Source organism: Strigops habroptila, chromosome 8 (assembly GCF_004027225.2).
Source record: "Strigops habroptila isolate Jane chromosome 8, bStrHab1.2.pri, whole genome shotgun sequence".
NCBI classification, from domain to species: domain Eukaryota; kingdom Metazoa; phylum Chordata; class Aves; order Psittaciformes; family Psittacidae; genus Strigops; species Strigops habroptila.
This window is the reverse complement of record NC_044284.2, coordinates 53353043-53376505: the sequence shown is the minus strand read 5'-3', so window position 1 is coordinate 53376505 and position 23463 is coordinate 53353043. Positions and strand designations below refer to the sequence as shown.

Genomic DNA, 23463 nt, shown 5'->3' with positions numbered 1-23463 from the left:
GGAAAAGCTGGTTTTTCTCTTTTACATCCGAAAAAAGGAAAAATAATTCGGGGGAGAGTATAAAAACATACTACAAAAGCGGGGGGATGCGTTAAGTGGTCGTTCTTTCTCTGCCGAAGCCCTCGGCCTCCTCTCCTTGCCTGCGCTCACCCTGCCCCGTCCCCCCGCGCTGGCAGAGCCGTCCGAGCGAGGCGGTCCCGACGGGGCGGGATGCGGGTCCGCCACTATTCCTAATTTTATCTCTCTGTACCGTGTCCCCTCCACTTCTCCCCGTTTAAAAGGGCAGCCGAGGGGTGCAGCAGGCTTGGCTGGGCAGCGAGGGTGCTCGGAGGAGAGTGGGGGCCACGGCGGGTCTGTAGTTAACGCTGGAGATTATCCCCAGCAGCCCCACCGCTCCGGGGCCGTGGGGGGGAGGGGAACCTCAGGGACTGCTCCGGCGTGGTGCTGAGCAGGGGGAATATGTGAGGAGGACATGGTTTCCCTCCTCTATGCCCTACAGACCCCATCACACCCCCTCCAGCCTGGGGTCTAGCCCTCCTCCTTCCACCAGCATCCCATCCGCTCCCAGGGATTTAATCAGGCGTTTACACCTCATCTTGGAGTAAATGACTGGTAAGAAGTGTTGGGGGTGGAGGGGTGGTGGGGGGGGGTGTAGCAGCAGCCCCGGTTTTGATTGACAGGGTGGAGGACCATTGAAAATCTTGCTGGGTAGCTCCCGGGTCGCTATGAAGCTCCTTTTAAAAATCCTTCTTCAATGCTGCCTCCCGGTAGATGGCAGCTCCGCCGGGCGCGGAGGCAGCGCGCAGGCAGCGCGGGCGGATGGAGTAGGGCGGGCCGGGGCGCAGCGCCGCGCTCCCACGGCGGGCGGAGAGGCTGCGCCACCGCCCCAGGTAAGAACCCCCCCACAGCCCCGGGCAGCGCGGCTCCGGCGGGTTGGGGATGCAGGGGGGAAATAAGGGGAGTTTGGAGCTTGCTTGCGAGGGGAGGGGGGGAACCGCCGGCAGGGATGCGCTCACCGCGGAGGAGGGGAAACGCGGGCTCCCGTGCAAGTCCCATTCCCTCCTGTCCTTTTTATTTTTGCTTTATTTGGAGTACATTATACTTTCACAAAACAAAAAAGGTAAAGCCCCAACTACCAGCCCAGGGCCTTGCTCACTCCCAACCCCAACCACACGCTCCGGTGTGGATTTAGGCAGGGGAAAAGACGGGTGCAACCCAGCTCGGGGGAAGGTAGGGGACGAGCATCTCTCCGGGCGCCCAAGCAGGGGAGCGCGCAACTTTCTCCCCCGCGATTTCCATAATGATGTTTTAATAAACCGCGCAACCCGGTGAGCGCTCGCCGGGGGCAGAAAAAACCCCAAGGGGGGGCTGAACGATGTGGGGGGGGCTGGCAATGAACCCGCTTAGGGGTGGCTCGGGGGTTATTTTTTCTTTCTGATGTGGCTCGAAGTTGAGTGCGGAAGGGACAGCAAGAGAGGGCGAGACTCGGCAGCGCTGCGAAACCTTTCTAGGGAAAAATTACGCACTCTTACACCAGCCCTTTGCGATGTTAGACGGTAAAACGGACGGGGACCCGGCTGCAAGGAGCTGTGAGGGCCGATCTGTGCCGCCCCCCTCCCTGCTCTCGCTCTTCAAGAGGTATATAAATCCCGGACCTGCGCTGTCAGGCTAGCTTGATAAATTAAGGGCTTCGCAGTCGAAACCTATTTACACCTCCATTACAGGGCTAACCAAATGGGGATCAGCATGCATATTTTTACCGCTAGAGATCTCATACATCTCCGCCAGAGTCGCCCCTCGGGCCATGGGATAACAGATAGAGAAGGGGGGGCTCCGCCGCAGCCAGCACTTCCCACAGACAGCGGAAAAAACTCCTTGTCCCCGCTCGGTGCCGCTGCTCGGGGCAAGGGGGACCTGGGGACCCGTCCCTCTTGCAGGGGACAAGGAGAGGGCAAGGGTGACCTCCCCGGGACGGGGGTCCCGCAATGGGGGGAGAACGGGAGGGACGGGGCACGGGCTCCTCCAGCTCAGAACAGGGCCCTCGGAAGTTTCTCCTTCGAGGGAGATGAGGTTTGACTGTGGCACCTGCCGTGGCTGCCCCTTTTTGCGGAGAGAAGGGGCAAGAAATACCCCGCACGGTGCCCTCCGGTCCCCGCGGCCGGCGGCTTTCCCCGGTTGCTCTTTTCGTTTACTTCCTGGCGAGGACTTGAGGGGGGGAAAAGGGGGTCAGCGCATCCCGATCCGTGTCCTTGGTGCCCCGAGGGTCGCCTCGGGGGGCACTGCAGCGGGAAGGATGGAAGGGGCACCATCCCCCGTTTCCCGATGGGATGCGCGCACCGAGCGCTTCCCGATCACTTTCGAAACGAAACGCGGGCGGACCGAAGCGGCACAGAAGCCTGGGACCCGGGGAGGGCTCGGCCCATACCCTCAGTCCCCGGTGGGAGCAGAGGAGGCTCCTCGCACCCTCAGCTCCAGCGGGCCGGGCTCCGGCTGCGTCCCGGCTCCGGTTCCAACGCCGGGGAGAAAAAGAAATCACCCCGCTCCGCCCCATCCCGTCCCCTCCGGCGGACCCCTCCAGTTCCACTTGGTTAGCTCAAGTTTTCCATGTAAATGACAGTAATAAATATCTAATCATGTCCCGCAGCTATCAGAGGCGCGCCGAGCAGCCGGCATTAATGAGACATCCAGGAGAAGGGGGGAGAAAGGAGAGGAAGGAAAGAATTCAAGAGGAGAAAGGAAAGTTTTTCCGCTCTCCCCCAACTGGTTTCTAAAAGCTAGGCGGGGATGGGGGGCGCGGAGCCCCTCGATTCCTCCGCAGCGATCGCACCTGTGGGTCGCGCTCGGGTTCAGACCCATCCCCTGTAATTACCCCCCTTCCCAAATCCCAGCAATTTCCCCCGGGGGGGTCGGGAAGCGGCGGGCCCGGTCGCATCCCCGGCCTGGGGGCTGCCCTCCCGAAAACCCCGCGGAGATGCGTGTGCCCGGCCCCGCCATGATTCCCAAACAATTAATGAGGCTGCAAAGAGCTTTTACTGCTGATGGGGGGCCGGGACGGAGGGGGTGGGCTTAAGGCTGAAATTAAACCGTGAGAGTTGGATTTGTTCGCCTAACGCTAAACAAATGGACTGATTACCTTCTTTCCAAACGCATCAGTCATACTACATTAAGTAGCAGAGAGCTAATTATCCCAATTAGGAGGCTGATTTATAATTAATGGCTTGGACCAAGTGATAATTGGATGTTAATGGATAACAGTTTTGTCTGAAGTAGCCTCCCGCTTCCCTAAAGGCAGGGCTGGAGGGTTTGGGTTTTTTTTTAACTCTCTCCCTCTCCTCTCACCTCTGCACAAAGAAAATGAGGAGCGAAACCCGCTCTTGCCTTGCTTGGAGGGGACCGTCCCAGCCTGGCCGGGGTTCAGCAAGGTGGGCTGCCGGGTCACCTCCAGCACGCCCCTTTCCCAGCTTCTCAGACAACCCGTGCTGCTGTTTTTCCTCCCCTCTCTGCGTTTCTAAGCCGTGGACAGCTGACCCTGAGCAGCCGGGATGTCCCACGTACCCAGTGGGTGCTGGTGTCCTCGATGGTGGGCAAAGGCTGAGCCCCAAGGGGTGCCCAACTGCAGACGAGGCTGTCCGCCTGTCCTAGGGAGAGGAAGACAGGTTTTACACTCTCCCTGGTCCACACTCCCCGTGCAGTGGGGGAGCACAGAGCGAATCTGCAGTTTCTCACCTCTCTGCGTTTCTCTAGCACATCTCAGAACTGGCACATTGACTGTTTAGTTTTTCCCTTCCACGCTCACTTTTCACCCGTGAGTAAATCGATGCAAGTCAATCCCAGTTCCTCCTTAGCCCCAGCTGTCGAGACTTGGACCTACAACCATTTGGCTTTCAGATTGTGTTTCTAAGTTCAGTTTTTCCATTCTAACTAAGAACCGTAAGGGCAGAAAATTCCTGAAAGGGTAAGAGTGACTTCAACTCTGAGTTACCCTGTGACTGATGAGAGGTTGTATTAAATTACACCAACGTACTCAACGCAAAAATACATCCAAAATCACTGTCAGTACACAGGAAGCCAGTTTAGTTTGGCTTTCCAGATTTCCCCGCTAATTTAAAGACATCTTGGTGTTTACATGGGATGTTCTCTTGCTCACATGTACCAGCAGGCTCCTGCAATGATATTACCACCGTCTCAGAAGACGCAGCTCTGTTTCACAGAGCTGGTGCAGATGTTTCTTCTCCTTAGTGCTGGGGTCACTACCTGCATCAAAGAAACAGAGCCAGTGGGGCTTCGCGCAGGTCAGAGGGAAGGGCAGGCTGGCCAGGCAAGTTTTGCACGATATAGTCATAAAGGGAGTGACTGCAGTGAGTTTTGTTCCCAGTGTCTTTATCCTTTGCAGAGAAAGAGGGGAATGGGAATTGAATGAAAAGAAGCCCGAGTGAATGGAGTTTCTCTTCCCTCTGTCATTATCAGAACCAGCCCTGCCAAAACAAAGGTGCTGTAGAGAGGGTGCAGGACCAAGCTCTGATGTGGTTACCTACTGGTTTTGCGGCGAAGTGATGGGCACACCCTTTAGCTAGAAGTAGCCCGTGTTTTTTAAGACACCTGTTTTTCTTTCACTGTTTTTTTCAGGGGCATCATAAAATTCAGCTCGTCAGGTTGGAAATGCTTCTGCTGAGGCATTGGTGAATGTCAGTTTCCTTTCAAAAGGTTCAGTGCTGATTGTCACCACTCATGTCCGAACAGAAATGCTTATAGCTACCTCGCGTCTTTTGGCAAAAACGCACGAGTAGGAAAAACACTAAAGAACACACATTCAATAGAGCCCAAATTTTCCGATTTTCCAACTAACCTGCTTTAGGGGAACATCCATCAAAGTATGCTTGTGAAGACAGTGGAGAATTCCAAAATGCAGCTGAATATCCAGGTGCACTGGATATTTAATTCCTGGTGCACTGAGGTTAGCCAAACCCTAGGTCTTTTCCTGCTGGTCTGTTCCAGTCCAAAAGCTACTGAAATGGATTTTTTTTTTTTTTTTTCCTTTTGACTTCATCAGGCTTCGGATCAAAGTCCTTATGTTTTCTAAAGCAGGTGTAGTGCAGATACAGCTCCTGGGACAGAGAGTCTCTGGGGGAGGTCTGGGACCGCAATAGACCAGCAGTTCTCCAAAGGGTGGGAAATGGATGTTTACAGCCAGGAGTTGTGGGAGGACCACAGACAAATGTGATTTCTTCCTGGTAGTTGCTGGCACAACTCTTTTAGGACCAACTGCAGCCTTTGTATGGCCAGAGCAAACACTGACTTGAGAAATGCTGCTCTAAAACTGTCCAGGTGCTAGAACCTAAAGTGTGTGTGTGTGAGATGCTTGGGAACTAAATAAGGAGGTAAGCTGATAGTTCTCAGGGCAGAAAATGCTCCCACAAAGGGAGCTTCAGAAAAGTGGTGCCTTCAACCATTTAACACCAAACATACTGAGCTCCAGAGGAGTGAGCAGGCAGCAGCTCTGCATGCTTTTAGCATGTGTTACCCCAAGATGGGGAAATATGCTTTTGCTGAAGGGCTGCACATCGCTCCGCAAAACCCAGTGCGCGTTTAGCTGCTCTGCTTGCTTTACAGCGCACAGCTCTTCTAAGCACAGATCACCTGCTGGTGGCCAAAATGTATTGCTTACCTTGGCAACTGAGCTTCAGTGTATGGATCCAAGTGCTTACAGGAAAGGAAGCATTACACGTACCTGCTGTGCTCCCCAACCCCCGGCATCTTTCCTGCTAACTCCAGTTCATGGCCTTTTTTTAAAGTGGCATAAGTCTTCTGCCTGCTCCAGCCCCTCCTCATAAATGCCACTGAATTCAGATAGCTTTTTAACATTAGGAAGAAAATTGGGGGTTATCACTTGTAAAGAAGGAAAATTTAAATTTCTGGTTTAGTTCTTCTAAGCTATTAGAAGTGCCCAACAACTGCACGGCTTGCTGGAGCTGCCTTTCAGGGTTTATCATTTATTTCTTTTTGACTAATGTAGGACTTTCTGTCGTTTTGCCGTATACCTGATCTCAGTCTGAGCAGAAACAATTGTGACCATGTGTTTTGTGACTGTAGTTTTGAGGGCTACGAGCACCATCTGCATGGGCAAACCTAGGGTCCAGCTGTACTTGCAAACATCTCGGGTTCGGGCTCTCAGCTTCTGTCTCCTTTAAAATTTGCTTGCTCTTTAGATCTCTCCAAAATCAGCTCCAAGCAAAATTGCACTTTTCAGCTAACCAGCTGAAAGAGCACCTAGGAAAGTCACATTGTGCCAACTGGGTTAAACTCCAATGATGCGGCACAAATCACTGTGTTTCACAAAGACATGTTGCGCTCTCCTCCTTGTGAGCATATCTAACCTCTCTCAGTTTAACACCCAGAACTTATTACTCCAACTTACATTTGCTTGATGAGTGGTGATGGTGGGTGGAGAAATTGCCCTCTCTCCATGCCTCATCCCTGTTGCTGCACTTGAAGCCCATCATCTCTGCTGAGGCATCACACTGGAAAGTGCTGGGATCAAGCACATGATCTCTTCTGCCAGCCCAGCTACCAGGCTGGCAGCACCTGAGAGCAGCAGGAGAGAAACTGGGAATGTCTTTCAGTGACTAAGTTCTCGTGATAGGGCTCAGAGTTAGATTGTAAGATCACCATTGCAGTTGTGGTGCTCAAGACAGACAGAGGGTCCTGGTCACTAAATGTCTTAAAAAGGCTTAAAACCATATTTTGATACTGACCTGTAGATCTTGTCTTGTTAATGAGACCACAATGAGTAAAATCCTCCAGGATATTGGTCCATCTTTCAGAGAGAGTGGAGATTCCTGAACACCCACCAGCAGCTCCAAGGAGCTGCCTTCACATCAGTCAGCTTGCTCATGCAAGCGATCTGCGATCAAATATGCCACAGGCAAAACTGTTTGGGGGGCAGAGAGCAAGCAGTGAGCCACTCCTCATGCTGCCATCAGCCCTGAAGAAGGGCAGAGTTTAGGAAGTCTGGACCTCTCCCATTGTCTGGCTTGGAAAATTCCCTTTGCCAGTGTTAAGGCAAATAAAATGATGCTTTTCAAGCAAAGCCATTTTCATAGAAGTGAGAGGAAGGGCTGAGCCAGGCAAACTGTGTGCAAATACAACAAGCCAGAAACATGTTTTTGGAAAGAGTGAGGAGGGAAAGTACTTGTTGTTTGGGTTTTTTTTTCCTTCCATATAAACACCCAACTTAAACAATCAAAGCTGTTTGTGAATTCAGTAGTTTGATTGCACGGTGCTTTAAGGTTACCCCAAGTCAGGGCCAGTGCGGAGGCAGAAATGCCATAAGGTCTCAAGATGTGGGAACAGATGGGCAGTGTAGGTACATGAGAGCCTGCCTGCAGTGGGATGCTGCTGTGGTCTGCTCCACCAACGTGGAGCATGCGGCAGCAGTGCTGGTGGAGCTGGGCTGTAGGTACTCAAAACTCCTTAGGGTTGGTCTGGGCTGTAGGGTTTGGTTTCCATTGCACTGTTAACCATAAGAAACCTAAGAGGCATTATTTTAGTTCTTTACTGAGCTGGAAGCAGGATGAGTTCTTTAGACTAGAGTCAAAGTGATGTTCATATTAGAAGCTTTTCTTATTTATCCAGGAAAATGTTTCTGCTTCAGTATAAATGCCAAGAGCTTTTACTGAGCACTGCTCCAAAGGGGAGAAGGGAGGTGTGTTTATACCGATTTGATCTGTAAGCACTGATTGTCATGTGTAAATTACGGAAAGCAAGAGATTTAGCACCACAGTGATGGTTAGTGATCCCAGTCCCGGCTCTACACTGCAAACTGCTGGGCTCCGAGCCTTAAAACTTATGTCTGGCTGAAAAGCAGAGACTTTGAGGGTGTCTCTATGTTATTTTATCTTATTTTGGACCTTGCGAGCCTGCCCTTTGAAGAATGCCTCTGCAAACAGAGGCGCTGGAAAGTCTTTTGCCGGGAACTGTCTAATCAATCACTGGGTTCTGCTATCTGGGGCTCTGAAGGGCGGAGGGGGAGAATGTTGGTTTCACAAAAGCCTTAAATAAAAATTACAGCAGTTGATGAGGGTTACCTCTGTCAGCCAGGGCCTGTGATCTAAGCCGCTTTCAACCTGGTGTCTGAGTTTGTAGAGCCCTACAGTAAAACTTCCTTGTCTCAGCAGGATGCTCTAAGGCTTGTTTTATAAAACTCACAAACCCTTTCACAACCTATTATGTTTCTGCTACAAATAGATGAGATTGCAAATATAATTGTTGTGCTCTTCAGCAACACAGCCTCAACAGAGGCAATTATTTGGCAAGGTCTACCCAAAAACTGTGGCGCTGTCCCTAACTGGAAGTATTTCCAAATTTCAGCCACTAGCAAACCTCCTGGTTTTAGGAAAAAGATCTTTTTCACTTATACCAAGGTCAGCAGTAGTAGCTGAATGTGAGCTGCAAGAATTGGTGCAATCAGTCAGGTTTTGCTTTCAGTGGCTTGAGACTTGTTCAACTAGACCGAATCTAATTAAGATCTCACTCTACACTAAAAAATTAATTGCATTTAAATCCAGGATTTACAGAGGTGACAAATATTTCTGGAAGACCAGAAATGGGGAATCTTTTTTTTTTGAGAGCTGTTTTCAAATTCCTTTATTTCAGTTATAAGAAAAGTCCTTTGGAAGCCTCGTTTTATGGTGTATGTTGCTCTCGGACTTTGATGTTTGAATGAGAAGCTATGATGTATTGCAGTATTTCAAATTATTTATATTTCATCCACTACAAAAGTGAGATTGTTTCCTTAGACATTCAGCAGTCTCACGTGAGGAACAAAATTGATTTATAACAGGCTGGTTATTATTTTGCGTGATTTTGGACCTTTATATATCTAAAAGATTTAGGGAGATATATATATATAAAAAAGATTGAAGAAAATGTTTGCAAGGATCATTTATTCAGGACCCCCAGGTATGTAATTCATTTAGTACCAAATACGTATAAAACCGATGTCTGTATGTAGAGTGAGCCTATTTTCTTAGGCTGTTAGATAAGCAGAGACAGAGATTCATTATTTATCTTGCTGATTTAAAGTGTTTCTGAATAAGGTCTCAAAGCATAAAATCATAAAGCAGAACAGCTCCAGGAGCGGGGGGAGAAATATTTTGTTGTGATTTTATTTTTGATGATGATTATTGCCAGCGGTAATAAGGGGGATGTTGTTAGCACAAACCATTTGCTGTTATTCCCCATTAGTAACGAACAACGGGTTCCTGTGCTTTGCATAAACACAAGTAGTGATTTGTACCGCCTGAGCAGCACCCAGGCTGGAGAACCACAACTTTTCTTTTTACGTGACAGGGCTGCTTCTATTTATTTCTATCACCTGCAGGACCCCGAATGCCAGACAAGAGAAACAGACTTTTCTTTAATAATTTATCTTTTTTTAACTGATGCTTTTCCCATGCTCAAGCTGTGTCTCGCATTAGGGCACACACTCAAGGCAGTGCAGAGCTCTTCCAAACTTCAAATGCTTCTCTGGTGACTCTCTCTTCCTCACTAATAAACTATGGCACTGAAATTCACTCTACCAGTGAGTTGCCAAAGCCCAGATGTAGCTTTTTTTAATACAACTTATTTCCCACATAAAGAAGTCATTATACACCCCCCTCCGTCACCAACCCTCCCAATTTCTGGACAGATTTAGTGAGATGATAACATAACACCCCACAGTGTCCACCATTAAAAAGCAGACCCTGGTATCCTCTCCTTGACTTCTCTAGGAAATTTAGCCTTTTTAACTCATTGGTTTTATTACCCCATTCTTCATGATGGCAACTAAGCATCTTGTATAGGTCAATGAATTCAGTCTCAGTACTTTTTTTGGGATCACTCAGTTTTTTGAGGAACCAACTAAAGGGAAAAGAGAAAACGCCAAAGCCCCTGCAAAGCTTCAAGTCCTACATCCAGCCTCAAACTCATCTCATTCAACAGTGTTTGTTCGAGAAGGGCAAATGTCTTGCCCTGGGCATTATTTTACTTCTACCGGTCAGAATATGCTATTGAAGAGAAGTTCTCCATCTCAACTCAGTTTAGATTTGGGGTAAAAGTGATACTCCAGTATAATGCACTTGAGCAAAACCACTGTCTTGGTTTAAAATTCCTTTCCCCCAGAGCAGCATCAGCACAGGGAGCTGTCATGGGCGCCCTTATTCAGGACATCTCAGCTCGGGGACACACTCTCCAGTGTTGACATGAGCTCTGTGGCCAGCACAAGTGACACATGAGTTTGCAGGATGCAGTGATAGATGTTTCTCTCTGAATGAGTTTTGTGAATGCTGTATTATTGGTAGAGGTTTTGTGTGTAACTGGAAGGTGAAGCCAGGTACAGAGTGAACATGTTTTGAGAGGTGGAGTAAGGGAGTGAAACGAGGAGAGGAGCGAGCAGAAAATGTCCCTGATCTCAAATTCTTGAGTGCAGTTAATACAGTTCCAGGTTGGGTTTTGTAGTTTTGTCTTCTTGTTTTTCCCTGATAGAAGGGAAAATAGAGACGTTTTGTAACAAGAAAACTTCAATATCTCACTTTTAAAAGACGTTTTATTATTCCCAGATCTATTTCAGTTCCACACATACACAAGCCACAGTGTAGAAACAGGAGTTTTCACCTGGTGAGGAAACGCATGATTCCCCCCACTTCACATCTTGTCTCAGGACAAAATTATGTGCCTGGATACAAAATTAATTACCAGTTAAACAGGAAAATTTAAAGCCTTTTACAAAAGTTGAGAAGCCAAAGCTAATAATATTGAAATCCAGGGCCAAACTTCCCCTATATGCTGCAGCATTAAGAGGTATGCAAGAAACAACACTCCTCTTGAGCTATATGACTTTATGGAAACCTGAGCTTTTCAAGGCCGGTGTTGGGAAGGGGTGGATGGGAGCCACATTGCAGCTGGAGCAATGCAGCTCTGTTCTGGCATAAAAGGGTTCCCAGTCCTGGCTGGTAAATGTGCAAATTGTTTTGTGTCAGATTGAACGGCAATCGCTGAATAAAGAGTGGCCTCTCTGGATTAGCCTGTGATGGGCAGGGACCTACATTGCCTGGCTTCTAGGTAATGCAAATGATGGAGAAACTTGGGTTTCTCGTAGCCAGCAGTTAAAGCTAAGGGGAACCCCTGGTCCTTTCTGTGAGGCCAGATCCTGGCAGGACTCATCTCTTCCCCGCAGGCTTGGGAAGAAAAATGGGCACAGAATCCATACAACTTCCATGGTGAAGACTTAAGTAAAAGGTAAAAGCCATAGAAGAGTTTTTGGGACTGATGTAGTAATGCCAGGATTGCAAAGGTAGAAGGAGCGGGAACCCTGGAAGGGTCCAGCACAGGACATGGTGCAGAGACCTCACAGCCTGATGCTGCAAAACATGGGAAGCTGGGAAAGCAAGTCTTTTGATGCAGGGATAAGAGAGTCACTGTATGGCCCTGGGGGGCCATGCAGAAAGAAGCTGCCTGCCGCAGGAGGTACCAACCCCAGGCACTGCATGGGGGCATCCATCTCCCTGTGCTGAGCAAATGCTGCAGGATCAGCCCTTGGCTCTCAGTAGGGGCAAACCCAGGCTAGCCTCACCCCATAGAGAGATGTTCTTCTCACCTATGGTTTTCCTGCACCTTTTCTCAGCTCCCATCTCCTTTCTCCACTGCTCCCTACTCTTCAATGATATGTGATGGAGAAAATCAGGGTGATGCATGCCCTTTCTTTCAGGATGGACCCTACGTTACCCTCCCAGCTGCTCTAGCCTGTACCCTTCCATAAAGCAGAAGCTCAAACTTTGGTCTCATCCTCCTCCCAGCTGTGGCTGTTCCTGAGGCCCTCCAGCCACCCAGAGACATAAAAGATGCATTTGCAGATTTTGAAAATTAAAACCATCTATACAGCCAGTGGGAAGGGATCAGCTTATTTGGTTGCTTAATGAAATATAAAGATTATTTTAACCAGTGTAAGCACTATTCGACAGCTTGTGAAACACGGCAGTGCCTTGATGAATGGCTTTCTCCATTAAAAAAAATTGCTGCATGATGTCTTTTAAATATTTAATTTATTGGGGTTGCAGTGTGCTCAGAGCTGACGGTTAAACAGGAGCTGTTTGCGGTCTCAGTTAACTTTGCTTACTAGGCTGAACAGTCTCGCTCAGTAAATTCCCTCATTTTTTATACTGAATCTGGGATGATACATTTGCTGCACAAGTGAGTAGGAAGTTCTGCCTGTTGTCTGCACCGCAGCGTGCCAGGCAGTCATCACCAAAGCTGTGATGGGTATCAACTCTCATCCTGAGTCCACCAGTAAGTCTTCTGCTTTTTATTTTCTTTATTTTTTATTTGATGCACTCTCTTCTAGGCCACCCAGAAGAGTTTGCTCAGACACATGTACACACAAAAGCATCTTATAACAATCAAATAAACTGAAATCTTCCTGGAGCAAGTGTTTCAGTGGAAACACTGGGCTCCAGACACAACATTATTGGCAGTGTCCTCAGAAGACTGTATAGTGTGGGAAAATTCCCCTCCTCTCCCTCTTCATTTTTCCCTTAATGTGCCAGCTTGGTACACAACCAATGTCATGCAAGGGGGATTAGAAAAGAAACAGGCATTTCTGTGAGTTGGAAGTCAAAGACACTTGGCCTCCCATGTATCTCCCGGCAAGGCTGATCCCTGGTGTGGATTCTCCAGTGTCTATTAAGGACAGAGGTCTGGCAGCAGCCCAGGGCAGTTAGTAGGTTCTGTGTCGTCAAATGGTTTCCACAAAACATGCAGGAACTTAATAAGCTTTGCGACCTCCACCCTGCTGGCCGAAGCTGGTGGAACCAGCCAGCTGGTTCACTAGTTAAGGGATGGGAAGGGAGGAGGAAACATGAAGTTGCAAACCTCTGTTTTGCTGCCTGTGTTAGCCAGAAAAGCCAGTCGTGCTCTTGGACTGCAAAAGCAAAGCAGCAAACAACTCTCCAGCTGGCTGCAGTGGTCTTGCTGATGACGGGGACTGGCTGAGCACTGCTGCCCACTGAACCAGCCTGGTGTGCGCTGAACACTGCTCTGCCAAAGGTTGGGGTGGGATGATGCTCTTTGGAAATGCTCCATGCCAAAGATGGGGTAAGGCTGCTCCACAGACACTGCCAGAACCATCCACAGTAGTTTCTGGGTCAGAGACCTGCAGGTCTTCCCCAGGTATCATGGAGACGTCTTCTGTGGCACATCAATCGCACGTGTCACTGGGACACGCTCCAATCCCTTACCATGTGTCACCAGCAGCAAAGCAACATTCCTGTTGTAATTTCACTGTGGGGAAAACTGAAATGCCAAAAATCTCTTGGCATGTGAACTCCCTCCTCACCCCGAGCAGAGAACCAAACGACAATTTTGGCATCTCTTAGGTCTTGCCTAAGCTCGATTAGAGCAGATCCTTGGTGTTCTTGTGTTTAGGTCAGCATCTGAGCCAAAAATATCTGTTTTCACAGTGGTTCAGCTTAGAATAGTATTGGCTTTCTCTCCTTTTAGAGTGAATAAATCCTTAATAGGATATAGACGAAGGTTATTATTTTGGTTTGGGGTTGTCTTTGCTTTTCTAAAAACTAGGGCAAATTTTGAAATGAAATATTTTGAATTCAAAAGTAATTGCCTGGATACCATAAAACAAAGCAGATCTGATTTTCCACTGCTTTCCAGAACTAGCTACAATGTATCTCGGGCACCCTTAAATGTGTTTTTCAATGTATCAATCAGCTATTCACGTAAAAACTGTCAGTTCATAGGACAGGTAGGAGGTAGGTTTTTTTCTTATAGTTCTACATAGGATCTGGTGGTAAATGATGTGACCAGTAATGTTTTCCATGAGCCATAAGGATTTGGCTGAGATTATGCAGAGCAAGGCGGGATGTGGATCCCTTCCAACTTGAGATGTTCTATGATCGTATGTAGGTACTGGATAGCCATTGATCTCTTTCTGAGCCTAAAACGAAAGAATTGGGGAGTGAATTCAGAGTGGGCTAACAGGGAGACACAAAAAGCAGATGAAGATGGCATCGGGGTGTGTATCAGGTCTTTATGGTGTAACCACACCTGGATCTGTCGCCTTCTACCAGCGCTCTTGGCACTGAAATAATGTGGTGGCAGAGCACAAGCGACTTCAGGAAACAGGAATGAGGCTGAGTGCTAAATTCCCAAATTATTGGTCTATAATTACTGCAGCCTCTTTGAGAAGACAATCCCAAAGGCAACACTGTTACTCATGACACAGAATCACAGAACCATAGAATCCTGAAGTCTAAAACAGAATCCCATCCCAAAGCAATGAAGAACATCCCTCAGCTGATAGAGTGACCAAACTGTAGCTGCATGGCTTCCCTCCTGCATTCCTGGGCATCACAATGGAGAGACACTTGCGAGGGTGAAGCCACGAGATGCCCCAGGTCATTGCCAAACCCTACCAGACAGAATTCAGCTGCTTTTCCCAGGAACTACAGCTTGGTCTCTGGATGTTAAACCGGGTCACTCCATGTTTGTGCTTCCTACATCAAGGCAGTTTTGGGAGAGAGCAGCAATTCAGATCAAGCAGGGTAGTGGGACCAGTTTGCTTCCCTTCCTCCCTCTTCACTGAGAGTCTGTCCTCTGTGGAGTAAATCCTCCACAGGAAAAAAAAAGACAGTCATTCCTCAGTGCAGAAAAAACAGCAGATAATTGTTCATCCAAATTTCTGCTGTTCAATGCATCAGGTTTCTCCTAAATTCACGGAGTTGAACCACCTCCCTCCAGTGATCAGCGTTTTCTAAGAGGTTGCCTAGATAGCCCATTTGCTTTCCTGAAGTTAGTGCAGCAGGACCTCTTCCTCTGCATGTTCATCCATTCATTGCACTGACTTCCCAGTTGATGACTTGCTGATGTAAATGGTGTTTTAAGAATTATATTTTGTGGCATGTGTTTCACAACTTCCTTTCTGATGTCTTACGAGCTACAGAAACGGCATCCTGGAGGCCCTCACTCATTTATAACAGGGATTTATGAAGCATCACTCAGCTTTTGAGATCAATATGAGCTCAGTTTTACAGATGGTCTGTGAGGAAAAACAGCTTGAAGCTTCACGCAGAGCCCACACTAGAAAAAAAAAGCCATTTGTTTTTTGAAATAATTTCCTTGCTATTGAGCTATGAAACATCAGTATTTATTGCAAACCTTAATTCCCTCTTTAGCCATAACATTTGTGGTCCTATTACGCTACAGATTTATTTTCTTTTACACCACATGTGGGTTTTTTTTTTTCTGTACCATTTGTGTTTCGTTATGAAGAACTTTAAGAAAAATGAATGGAAAACAAATTACATATGAATGAGTTCAGATAGGAAAGATTATTTGACATTACAGCAGAGGGATTACGGAACAGCCTATTGTAGACAATGCTAGGGACAATTCCAGCTAGTCCTGGGATGGAGCTAGGTCAGTTCATTGAAAGTCACAATAATACAATAAATTATTTATGATTTATTATGGTATACTAAAAAAATCCATTCCCATCTTTTGTTCAGCATATCGTGAGTGGGATATAGTCAGATGCTTGTCTTTAAGCTTGTAAGCCAGGCTGGTGCTACTGCTTCTTTAGGTCTACAGGAGGTATTTTGATTCCTGTCCCAGAACCTGTTGGAGTTGTGAGGTTGGAACTGAGCCTTGCATGCAGCAGTTGAAGTTTGCGCTCAGCATTTCCAAAGCTCTGCTAGACACCAGGACACTGGAATAGCACATTCCTAAGCACTTCTCTCCTCTGGCTGCTGTTTTCCAGGTTTATGTCACCATGCAGCACTATGGAGTGAACGGTTACTCCCTCCACGCCATGAACTCGCTGAGCGCCATGTACAACCTCCACCAGCAGGCAGCTCAGCAAGCCCAGCACACCCCTGACTACAGGCCCTCGGTGCATGCCCTCACCCTGGCAGAGAGACTGGCTGGTAAGAACAACTTATGGCTTTTGCCATTCCCTTGTTGCTTGCATTGAGTGAAACTCTTCTTCGGGACCTGGAGTGTGGCACAGTCCACTGGCATGGTGAGCACTTCAGTGCTGGCCATGTGGCCAAGATCTGCATGTGATATGTACGCTCCTGTGTTGGCTGCCAGTGGACTGCTGCACCTCACTGCAGACCTGCCTCTGACGGCTGGGGAGCCCAGGGATGAGAAGGGGTGCAGCCCCACTGTATGGGATTGAAAAAGGAGAATTAAAAACACACTGAAATGTGTTTTAACAGGTGAACAAAAAATAGCAGAAAATTTTATGTTCTTGTTAGAAAATAACAGCACAATGAATATAAGCATGCAGTGAAATAATTAGACTTCCTCATCAAGGGCACCAGGATTTGCATCCTCTAACACCCATCTCCTGCTATCCCAGGCCATAGCTTGTTCTTCCATGTTGCCCCTTCTTGCAACTATTTTCAGTTTCTTGTCTTGTTAAACACTTCCTCTCTGGAATATGATCTTCATTTGGATCTTTTTTGGGTCTCACCTTGATCTATTTCATCCTGGGAATCCTAGACTCCAGCATGGGTGACACTTTCTTGCAGGTTCTGCTGGCTCCCTCTCTGTTGCTTTTGTATTTTGCCTTCCATAAAGAGTTTTGTTAGGCTCAAAGAAAGTCACATGTGACTTTAGCTAGAGAGAATTATTTATATAGTGTTGCTGATGTTGGGACAGTGGGACAGGAGCTGCATCAATACTGTCATAATAAAGAAGTGCGAAGTCCGGATAGTATTTTATTGTTCAAAAATAATTGGTGGAGACCTGAGAATATTTGGTATGGCAGGGCAAATAAATCTGCTCTAGATTTCAGCCTACCACAAAGCACTCAGATCTGGCCGAGATCATCAGAGGCTACTGCAACGCAAATGGTCAACAGCTGCGACATCCCCATTTTGGTTGTGGCTTTGATGCAGCGTGTTAGAGCAGACCTGAAATCTAGTTTACTGAAACTAAAGCAAAAAGTTACCATAGATGTGATTCTAGAGACCTTCTCAGGATGAATGATTTTCCCTGGCTGTCTGAAAATTACACATCTGCTTTAAGATACCTTTCTAATTGTCTGATAATAAAGGAAAAAAAAAAAGTGGAGTGACTCCTTCCAGCCTTCATCCAGTAGGTAGAAAATAATCATCTACACAGAAAACTTTAGTAGGCAAATATTAGAGACGTGGGCTTAAGCCAGGATAAGGATGCAGAAGTTTCAGAATGGTCCTCCTAGGTGGGTAGCCCACAAAGGCATGATGGTGAAGGACTCAGACTCTTTGGATCAGTGAACCACAGCTGGCTCTCAAAGCTTCATGCCAGCAATGGTCCCTTATCCAGCTGCTAGCAGTGACCTCCTTAACATGACTCCTCAGACCACTCACTGTGGCCTGTGGGATCTCTGGGGGACTGTTGGGCAGAGCTGGGAGTTGTTTTCCTCATCAAGAAGGAACTGAAGTGGGATCAAGGAGACCTGGACTCTAATCCTGGCGCTACTGCTGGGCTGCAGAGTAATGACAGTCGGGCACTTTCCTTGTCCTGGTCATCCATCCCCTCCTTCCCTCATCCTTTCAGCACGTAGATGGTCAGATGGGAGTAGATGGTCCTGAACTCTGCAATGTGCCTTGCAGACCTTGGGTCTCAAGGTGCTCCTTTCCAAGATGCGAGTATCTCTTGAAAGATTTTTGTGATCACCTGTATCTTTTACAGCAGAGCATGGAGGACTTAATGTCTTTGACCCAATCTATGGTAAAGCAGAGGGAGATAAAAAAAGAATAAAAAAGCTATTCTCGTGTTCTTGCCCAGGAGATTCAATTGGTTTTCTGACCTCTTATCTTTAAAATTAATAACCCACCTGGAAGACTTTCCAAATTAAATCCCACAGTCCCCTTCTCTGCTTATATCATAGGCAGGGTAGGCATTATATACCTACGAGCTGGTTCCTTTGTAGTTGCTTCACATTCTGTTACTTCAGAATATCTTTCAGTGCAGGTTATAGATCTCATTTGCCTTCCAGGGACAGTCAAAATAAAGCAGCACAAAAGCAAATGACCTTAAGTCAGAAAACAGAGGTTTCTGATTGTAACTGCAAAGCCTCACCTGCAATTTATATTCTCCTTCATGCACAAAGCCTGAAAACATAGTTAAAACATTAAAATAATTGCTGGTTGGCTCTCGTTGGAGCGACCAAACTTAATGCATGAGCTGCCGCCTCTGGGGAACTGGTAGGTCTAACCTCTGCTCTAGAAATTTGGGAATATTACAGCCTGCAGGTAGGGTGTTTAACCAGTGTCCTTTCTCCTGATGTCTTGTACTTGAAACACAAATGTTAGCTTTGTAAAATATTTTGGGGTAGCTTCAATTTCTTGTGCTGGAACATCCCTTCTCCTCTCCTGGCTGCACTGTGGCTGTGTCTGAATGCATCAAGGATGGTCTCTTTACCTCTAAAGTGGCAACTACTACTACCAGCCTTTTAATTCTCTGAGTTGCTCCAATACTTCGAACACAAAAGTCTCTTGTATGCCATCAACACTATGTTGTATTTGGCCAAAGACCTTTAGCCTGATCACATCTTTTCCAGCTTGCCAAAACCACGTGGCTTTGGCAATTGCTCAGAAAGGCGCTGCAAATGCTGACCTAGAATGAAACAGCTGGAAGTTTGGAAGAGAAATGTTTGAGCAGTGCAAAGCTGATTTGCTACGCTCGTTAGACAACGTATTTGGAACCTGGCTGTGTGGTTCTAGGGCTAGCCTGACAGAAGGTTTTATCGTTTAGATTCATACCACAGTGCTCGTGACAAAAGCACAAATAAACAGCAGCAAGAGCCTTCATCTGGCTCCACAGGCTGATAATGCTGACTTTCCTCTCTGTTAGCTTGTTTTCTAGTGCGTTCATTCCTCCCTTCTACTGGAAGTCACATTCTTAACTGAATTAAAAATGATACCAGATACTGCTCTTTCTGCATTTCCTCTTTGAGAACAAACCTTTTGCCAGACTATTTCATTCCAATGCTGTAGCACAGCATGTCCCAACTTGCACAATAAAGGTTTCTTTTTTCTTTATTTTTTTTTTTTCATTTTAAATAAAGTAACTTATTTTCATTGATTTGAGATCTTTCTACTCCCACTAACTGTTGTGCAATAATAACGCCTCTGGTAAAATAATAAGCCCTGTAATGTTTGCCTCAGATTTTCCCCAGTCTGAATTTCTTCTCTGCCTGTTATTTTGCAAGCGCAGTTTGCAAAGTCAGACTTGTGAGTGGCTCCTCTAGTGAGAAGAGCTCAGCACATGAGCCCTGGGCTTGCAGTCAGTGGGGCTGGACTTGGTCCTGGCTAGTGTTTCCACCCCAGATGCTGGAGAGTGTCTGCGCTCGGTAACCCAGAACATCTCTCCAATATCATGCCTTGATAACTACAGTGAGCTACATACGAGACGCTAAAGAAGAGCCAACTCAGCCTGGTTTCGGGGAAGATGCACGTCTTTTAAGGCAGCTGCAGCCAACAAAATGAGCTAGAGGCAGCTGTGCTCAAGCTGCATGTACTCTTCCCACCGATCAGCACCTCGTGGCAGTGATGAAGCCTGCAGAATCTCAGCCCTCGGCTTTAAGGAGAACACAAGACATAGTGCTGGGCCCTTCTTCTGATTACAGTGGTGAATATCCCCACCTTGTTTTTAATTGTGTTTCTTAATGAAGGAGGCTTATTTATGCCACATTGAGGTCTGGGCATCTGCATGTCCTGCCCTGCTGCTGTTGGAACAGATTGGTTTATTTCAATCAAATTTAGCATTGGAATCTCAACAGTTTCTACAGCTGCCATAGAAAGAGGTTCCCTCTCCAGAACAAGCTTGCTAGTGAGAGGTTTTATCACCTGCAACACCTCAATTAATCAACAAAATGTGTGTATGTGTTTCGTTAGATCTAGAGCCATGAAAAGAATGTTTGATAGGTTTGTCTGGTGTCTGCGAGTGCTTTATTCAACTGTCAGCATACAAATTCCAATAATTAAATTGGCCACTTTTCTTGTCTTCCAACGGCTGTACATTTCAAGACATCATTTTGGAGGCACGTTATGGATCCCAGCACCGCAAACAAAGGCGAAGCCGCACAGCCTTCACTGCCCAACAGCTGGAGGCACTGGAGAAGACCTTCCAGAAGACTCACTACCCAGATGTGGTGATGAGAGAGCGGCTGGCCATGTGCACAAACCTCCCTGAGGCCAGAGTCCAGGTACTGATATTCTGTGGGTTTGCGAGTGGGGATGTTTAAAAGAGTATAGAGGGGTTTCCAAAGGCCTTTCAAGATCCTTCCAGTGTAACTAAAGATTTTGGGGCAGTGAAGTTGTCAAAGATGAGGGTGGAGGCAGGGGAGGGTGAAATCATCCAAAGTCATACATCTGCTAAAGAAATTCTTAATCCACACGCACATTTTTTAGATTTAGGATTGTCTGAAGTGTACACTGGTTTTCATTTGTTCTTTCACATTTCTTTGGGGGAAATTTTAGAAACATCAACAGAAGTCTACTTATTTATTTATTTGTGAGGCTTTTCTGGCTTTCTCAGAAGAGCAGAAACCCAAGTAATTCCAGCTGCTCTTTTCCACCAATGTCAATATTTGTAACATCTCAGGCCAAGGTTTGGGTTTGTGTTGTGTGGTTTTTTTTTTAGTTTCAACTAGTGCAATGTGCTTCATAACCTGCTGGTGGGAAGGTTCTTGCATTGCTGGGCTTTAAAAGACTAATAGCAAGTTCTTCAGTGAGAAGTGGATAAGTAGTAAAAAAAATAGTTCTTTTTTACAAATGTAAAGACATTTTGAGCTTTAAAATTTTTGTTTCCTCATCTAACTAACCAAACAACACTAACAAGATTTATTGTTTCCAATCCACATTTACTGCTTTAGGTTAAAAAAACATGGATTGTCTCCTCCCTCCTTAAATTCAGTTCCCAGATAGCAGCCTATGCCTGTAATGAATTATTTTGAGTGTTGCTGCCACAGTTTTGGTACATTTATAACCAGAGTGTTTTAGAAACTAACAGAGCACTGTCCTGTAAGTCAATGTAAGGTCATCGAACTCAGATATGAGACATTCTGGTTAGATGCAGCACCTCATTACTTGGGGTTACCCTGAAGCTTCCGGGCTGAATGGTGCTGAATCTGTCACTAAGCAGGATTCTCACCAGCTTTTTCCCCTTGCTGTTTGTGGCACTGAAGGTTTGGTTCAAGAACCGGAGAGCCAAATTCCGGAAGAAGCAGCGTAGCCTGCAGAAGGAGCAGCTGCAGAAGCAGAAGGACTGTGAAGGGAGCCACAGCGAGGGAAAGATGGAGCTGCCCGTGCTGGAGACCCAGGCCGCCACCCCGGACACTGAGAAGGTCCAGAGCCTCCCGAGTGAGGTAGGCACGGACCTCAACCTAACCCTGTCGGAGCAGTCAGCAAGTGAGTCAGCACCTGAGGACCAGACTGACAGAGAGGAGGAGTTTAAGAGCACCTTGGATGAGGTTAAAGTGGACAAGAGCCCTGGTGTGGACAGCAAGACTTTGAACTGCAAGAGAGCGAGCCCAAAAGCAGGTGAGGAGCAGCATCCTGATGGGGGTTGGTGTAAGTACTTGGTGTTTCCAAGGGGGACGTTGGTGGTTGGATACAGTCCCTTATTCCCTATGATGTGGGTGCTTGTATGTAGGCTGCCCAGACTTGTCTTCTTGTCCTCAGCACTAAATGGGACACACATAGGGGCATGATGTCTATTTTAGCAGCAGCACATAAAGAGCAAAGACCTTATGCTCAAGTCAGAGCTTGGGGAGAACAGTGCCCAGTGAACGCAGGAAAGCCATAGCAAGGAGTTCAGCACCGTTTCCATGATGTAAGATACTAAGTATAGAACAAACACAAGTTTAGCTCTCCTGAGCTAACACAACCCCTCTCATTTGCCCTCTTGGTGCAAAAGAGAAGCCCATGCTGCAGCCTGAGCCTGGCTGGGGTGTGGATCAGCACCTGCATCCAGCTGTAGAAATAACCCCCATCCCCTCTGTCTCCTGCTACAGAGTCCCCTATCAGCGTGACTGTGACGCCTTCATCCAGCAGTAGCTTGGCTCAGACTCACTCCTACTCATCCTCACCCCTGAGCCTCTTCCGCCTGCAGGAGCAATTCCGCCAGCACATGGCAGCCACCAACAACTTGGTCCATTACTCCTCCTTCGAAATGGGGACACCATCTGCTATGCCCTACTTGGGCATGAACGTCAACATGGCCCCGCTGAGCTCCCTGCACTGTCAGTCCTATTACCAGTCACTCTCCCACGCTCAGCAGGTCTGGTCCTCACCCATCCTGCAGGCCTCCAGCTCCCTTCCAAGCCTGAACAGTAAAACGACGAGTATTGAGAATCTGAGGCTCCGGGCAAAACAACATGCAGCATCTCTTGGGCTTGACACCCTACCCAACTGACTGCCAGATGAGCTACCAGTGCTCATGAGAAGATGCACCAGAGGTTGGCACTAGACATGTTATTCCTTGAGCCCCCGCCTACCCTCATCTCTTCCTGGAGTAAGGTGCTCCCTTTCAGGGAAAACTTTGCATTTATTAACATCCTGTTAGCAACGCGATTGCATCAGGCGTTGCTACTGCCCTGGTCTTCACTAAATATTTAAGGAGGAAGGGGGAGAGGATGTATGTTTAGACAGATAAACTGTCCTCTGGACTGCCATGAGTTAAGTCTGTAACTTTCAGGAGAAGCCTCCTTTCCTCATCCCCGCGATAATGTGCCAACTGTGTTATATACACCTTTTTTTTGTTGTTGTTACGTTCTTTGGGAAAAGAAAGAGTCCTGCTTTGTCTTGTACATAGTTTATAATGTTGACAGCACCCATCACCTGCGTGTTACTGTCAGTGTTACTGAACTGTGACGTCTTTTGCTTTTATTCCCCCTTCCTTCTCAATTTTAGTCGCTAGTATCCAAGTTACAAATCAGCCATCCTCCCGACCTCAGCTCGTAGCTAATTGCACTTCTTGGGCCAGCATTCTAAAGGTGTCTATGACAAAGAGAAATAATCGTGCACTTCACTGCTCTGCTTCTTTCTCTGCTAAACCTAATTTTGTAACACCCGGGAAACTATATGAAGGTGAATTTTCTGTTTAAGCACTTCCTATAAGGCAAGTATTTTTTGTTTATTTTTTTAATAGCACTTGTTCAAAGACAGAGGACAAAGTATTAGCCAAATGCTGCTGGCTGGGGACAAAAATGACAGCCAAATTCACGGGATTGTTTTTGATCTAGGTTGTTTGCTCGTTGATCTTCAGTGAAGTGTAAACTCCTCTATTTACAAACTATGGAGGGTTTTTTTCTTTTGGACAGCATTTTGGTCTAACTTTGACAATAGAGAATAATAAAAACTTTGTATGAACTCCTGGTGTGTTCATACACCATGAATTATATGGTTCTTTGACAAAAACTTG

General features: G+C 46.9%; 1 protein-coding gene across 2 annotated transcripts; it reads left to right on the top strand.

Moving 5' to 3' along the window:
- Positions 1-754: 754 nt before the first annotated feature.
- On the top strand, positions 755-22455 carry DMBX1 (diencephalon/mesencephalon homeobox 1). 2 transcript variants are annotated; one of them, XM_030495183.1, is made up of 5 exons: positions 755-890; positions 15806-15971; positions 20067-20245; positions 21227-21581; positions 22055-22455. In XM_030495183.1, exons 2-5 carry the CDS (start codon positions 15818-15820, stop codon positions 22453-22455), a joined length of 1089 nt encoding a protein of 362 aa, XP_030351043.1. In that variant the 5' UTR covers positions 755-890; positions 15806-15817. The 2 variants fall into 2 exon arrangements, with proteins under 2 accessions (XP_030351043.1, XP_030351044.1); XM_030495184.1 differs by lacking the exon at positions 755-890 and having other exon boundaries at positions 15771-15969; positions 20050-20245.
- Positions 22456-23463: the final 1008 nt, after the last annotated feature.

Coding starts and splice junctions, on each gene's coding strand:
- DMBX1 (XM_030495184.1), top strand. CDS start 15,818: ATGCAGCACTATGGAGTGAACGGTTACTCCCTCCACGCCATGAACTCG. Junction 20,246..21,226: donor TCCCTGAGGCCAGAGTCCAG/GTACTGATATTC, acceptor GTGGCACTGAAG/GTTTGGTTCAAGAACCGGAG. Junction 21,582..22,054: donor GAGAGCGAGCCCAAAAGCAG/GTGAGGAGCAGC, acceptor CTCCTGCTACAG/AGTCCCCTATCAGCGTGACT.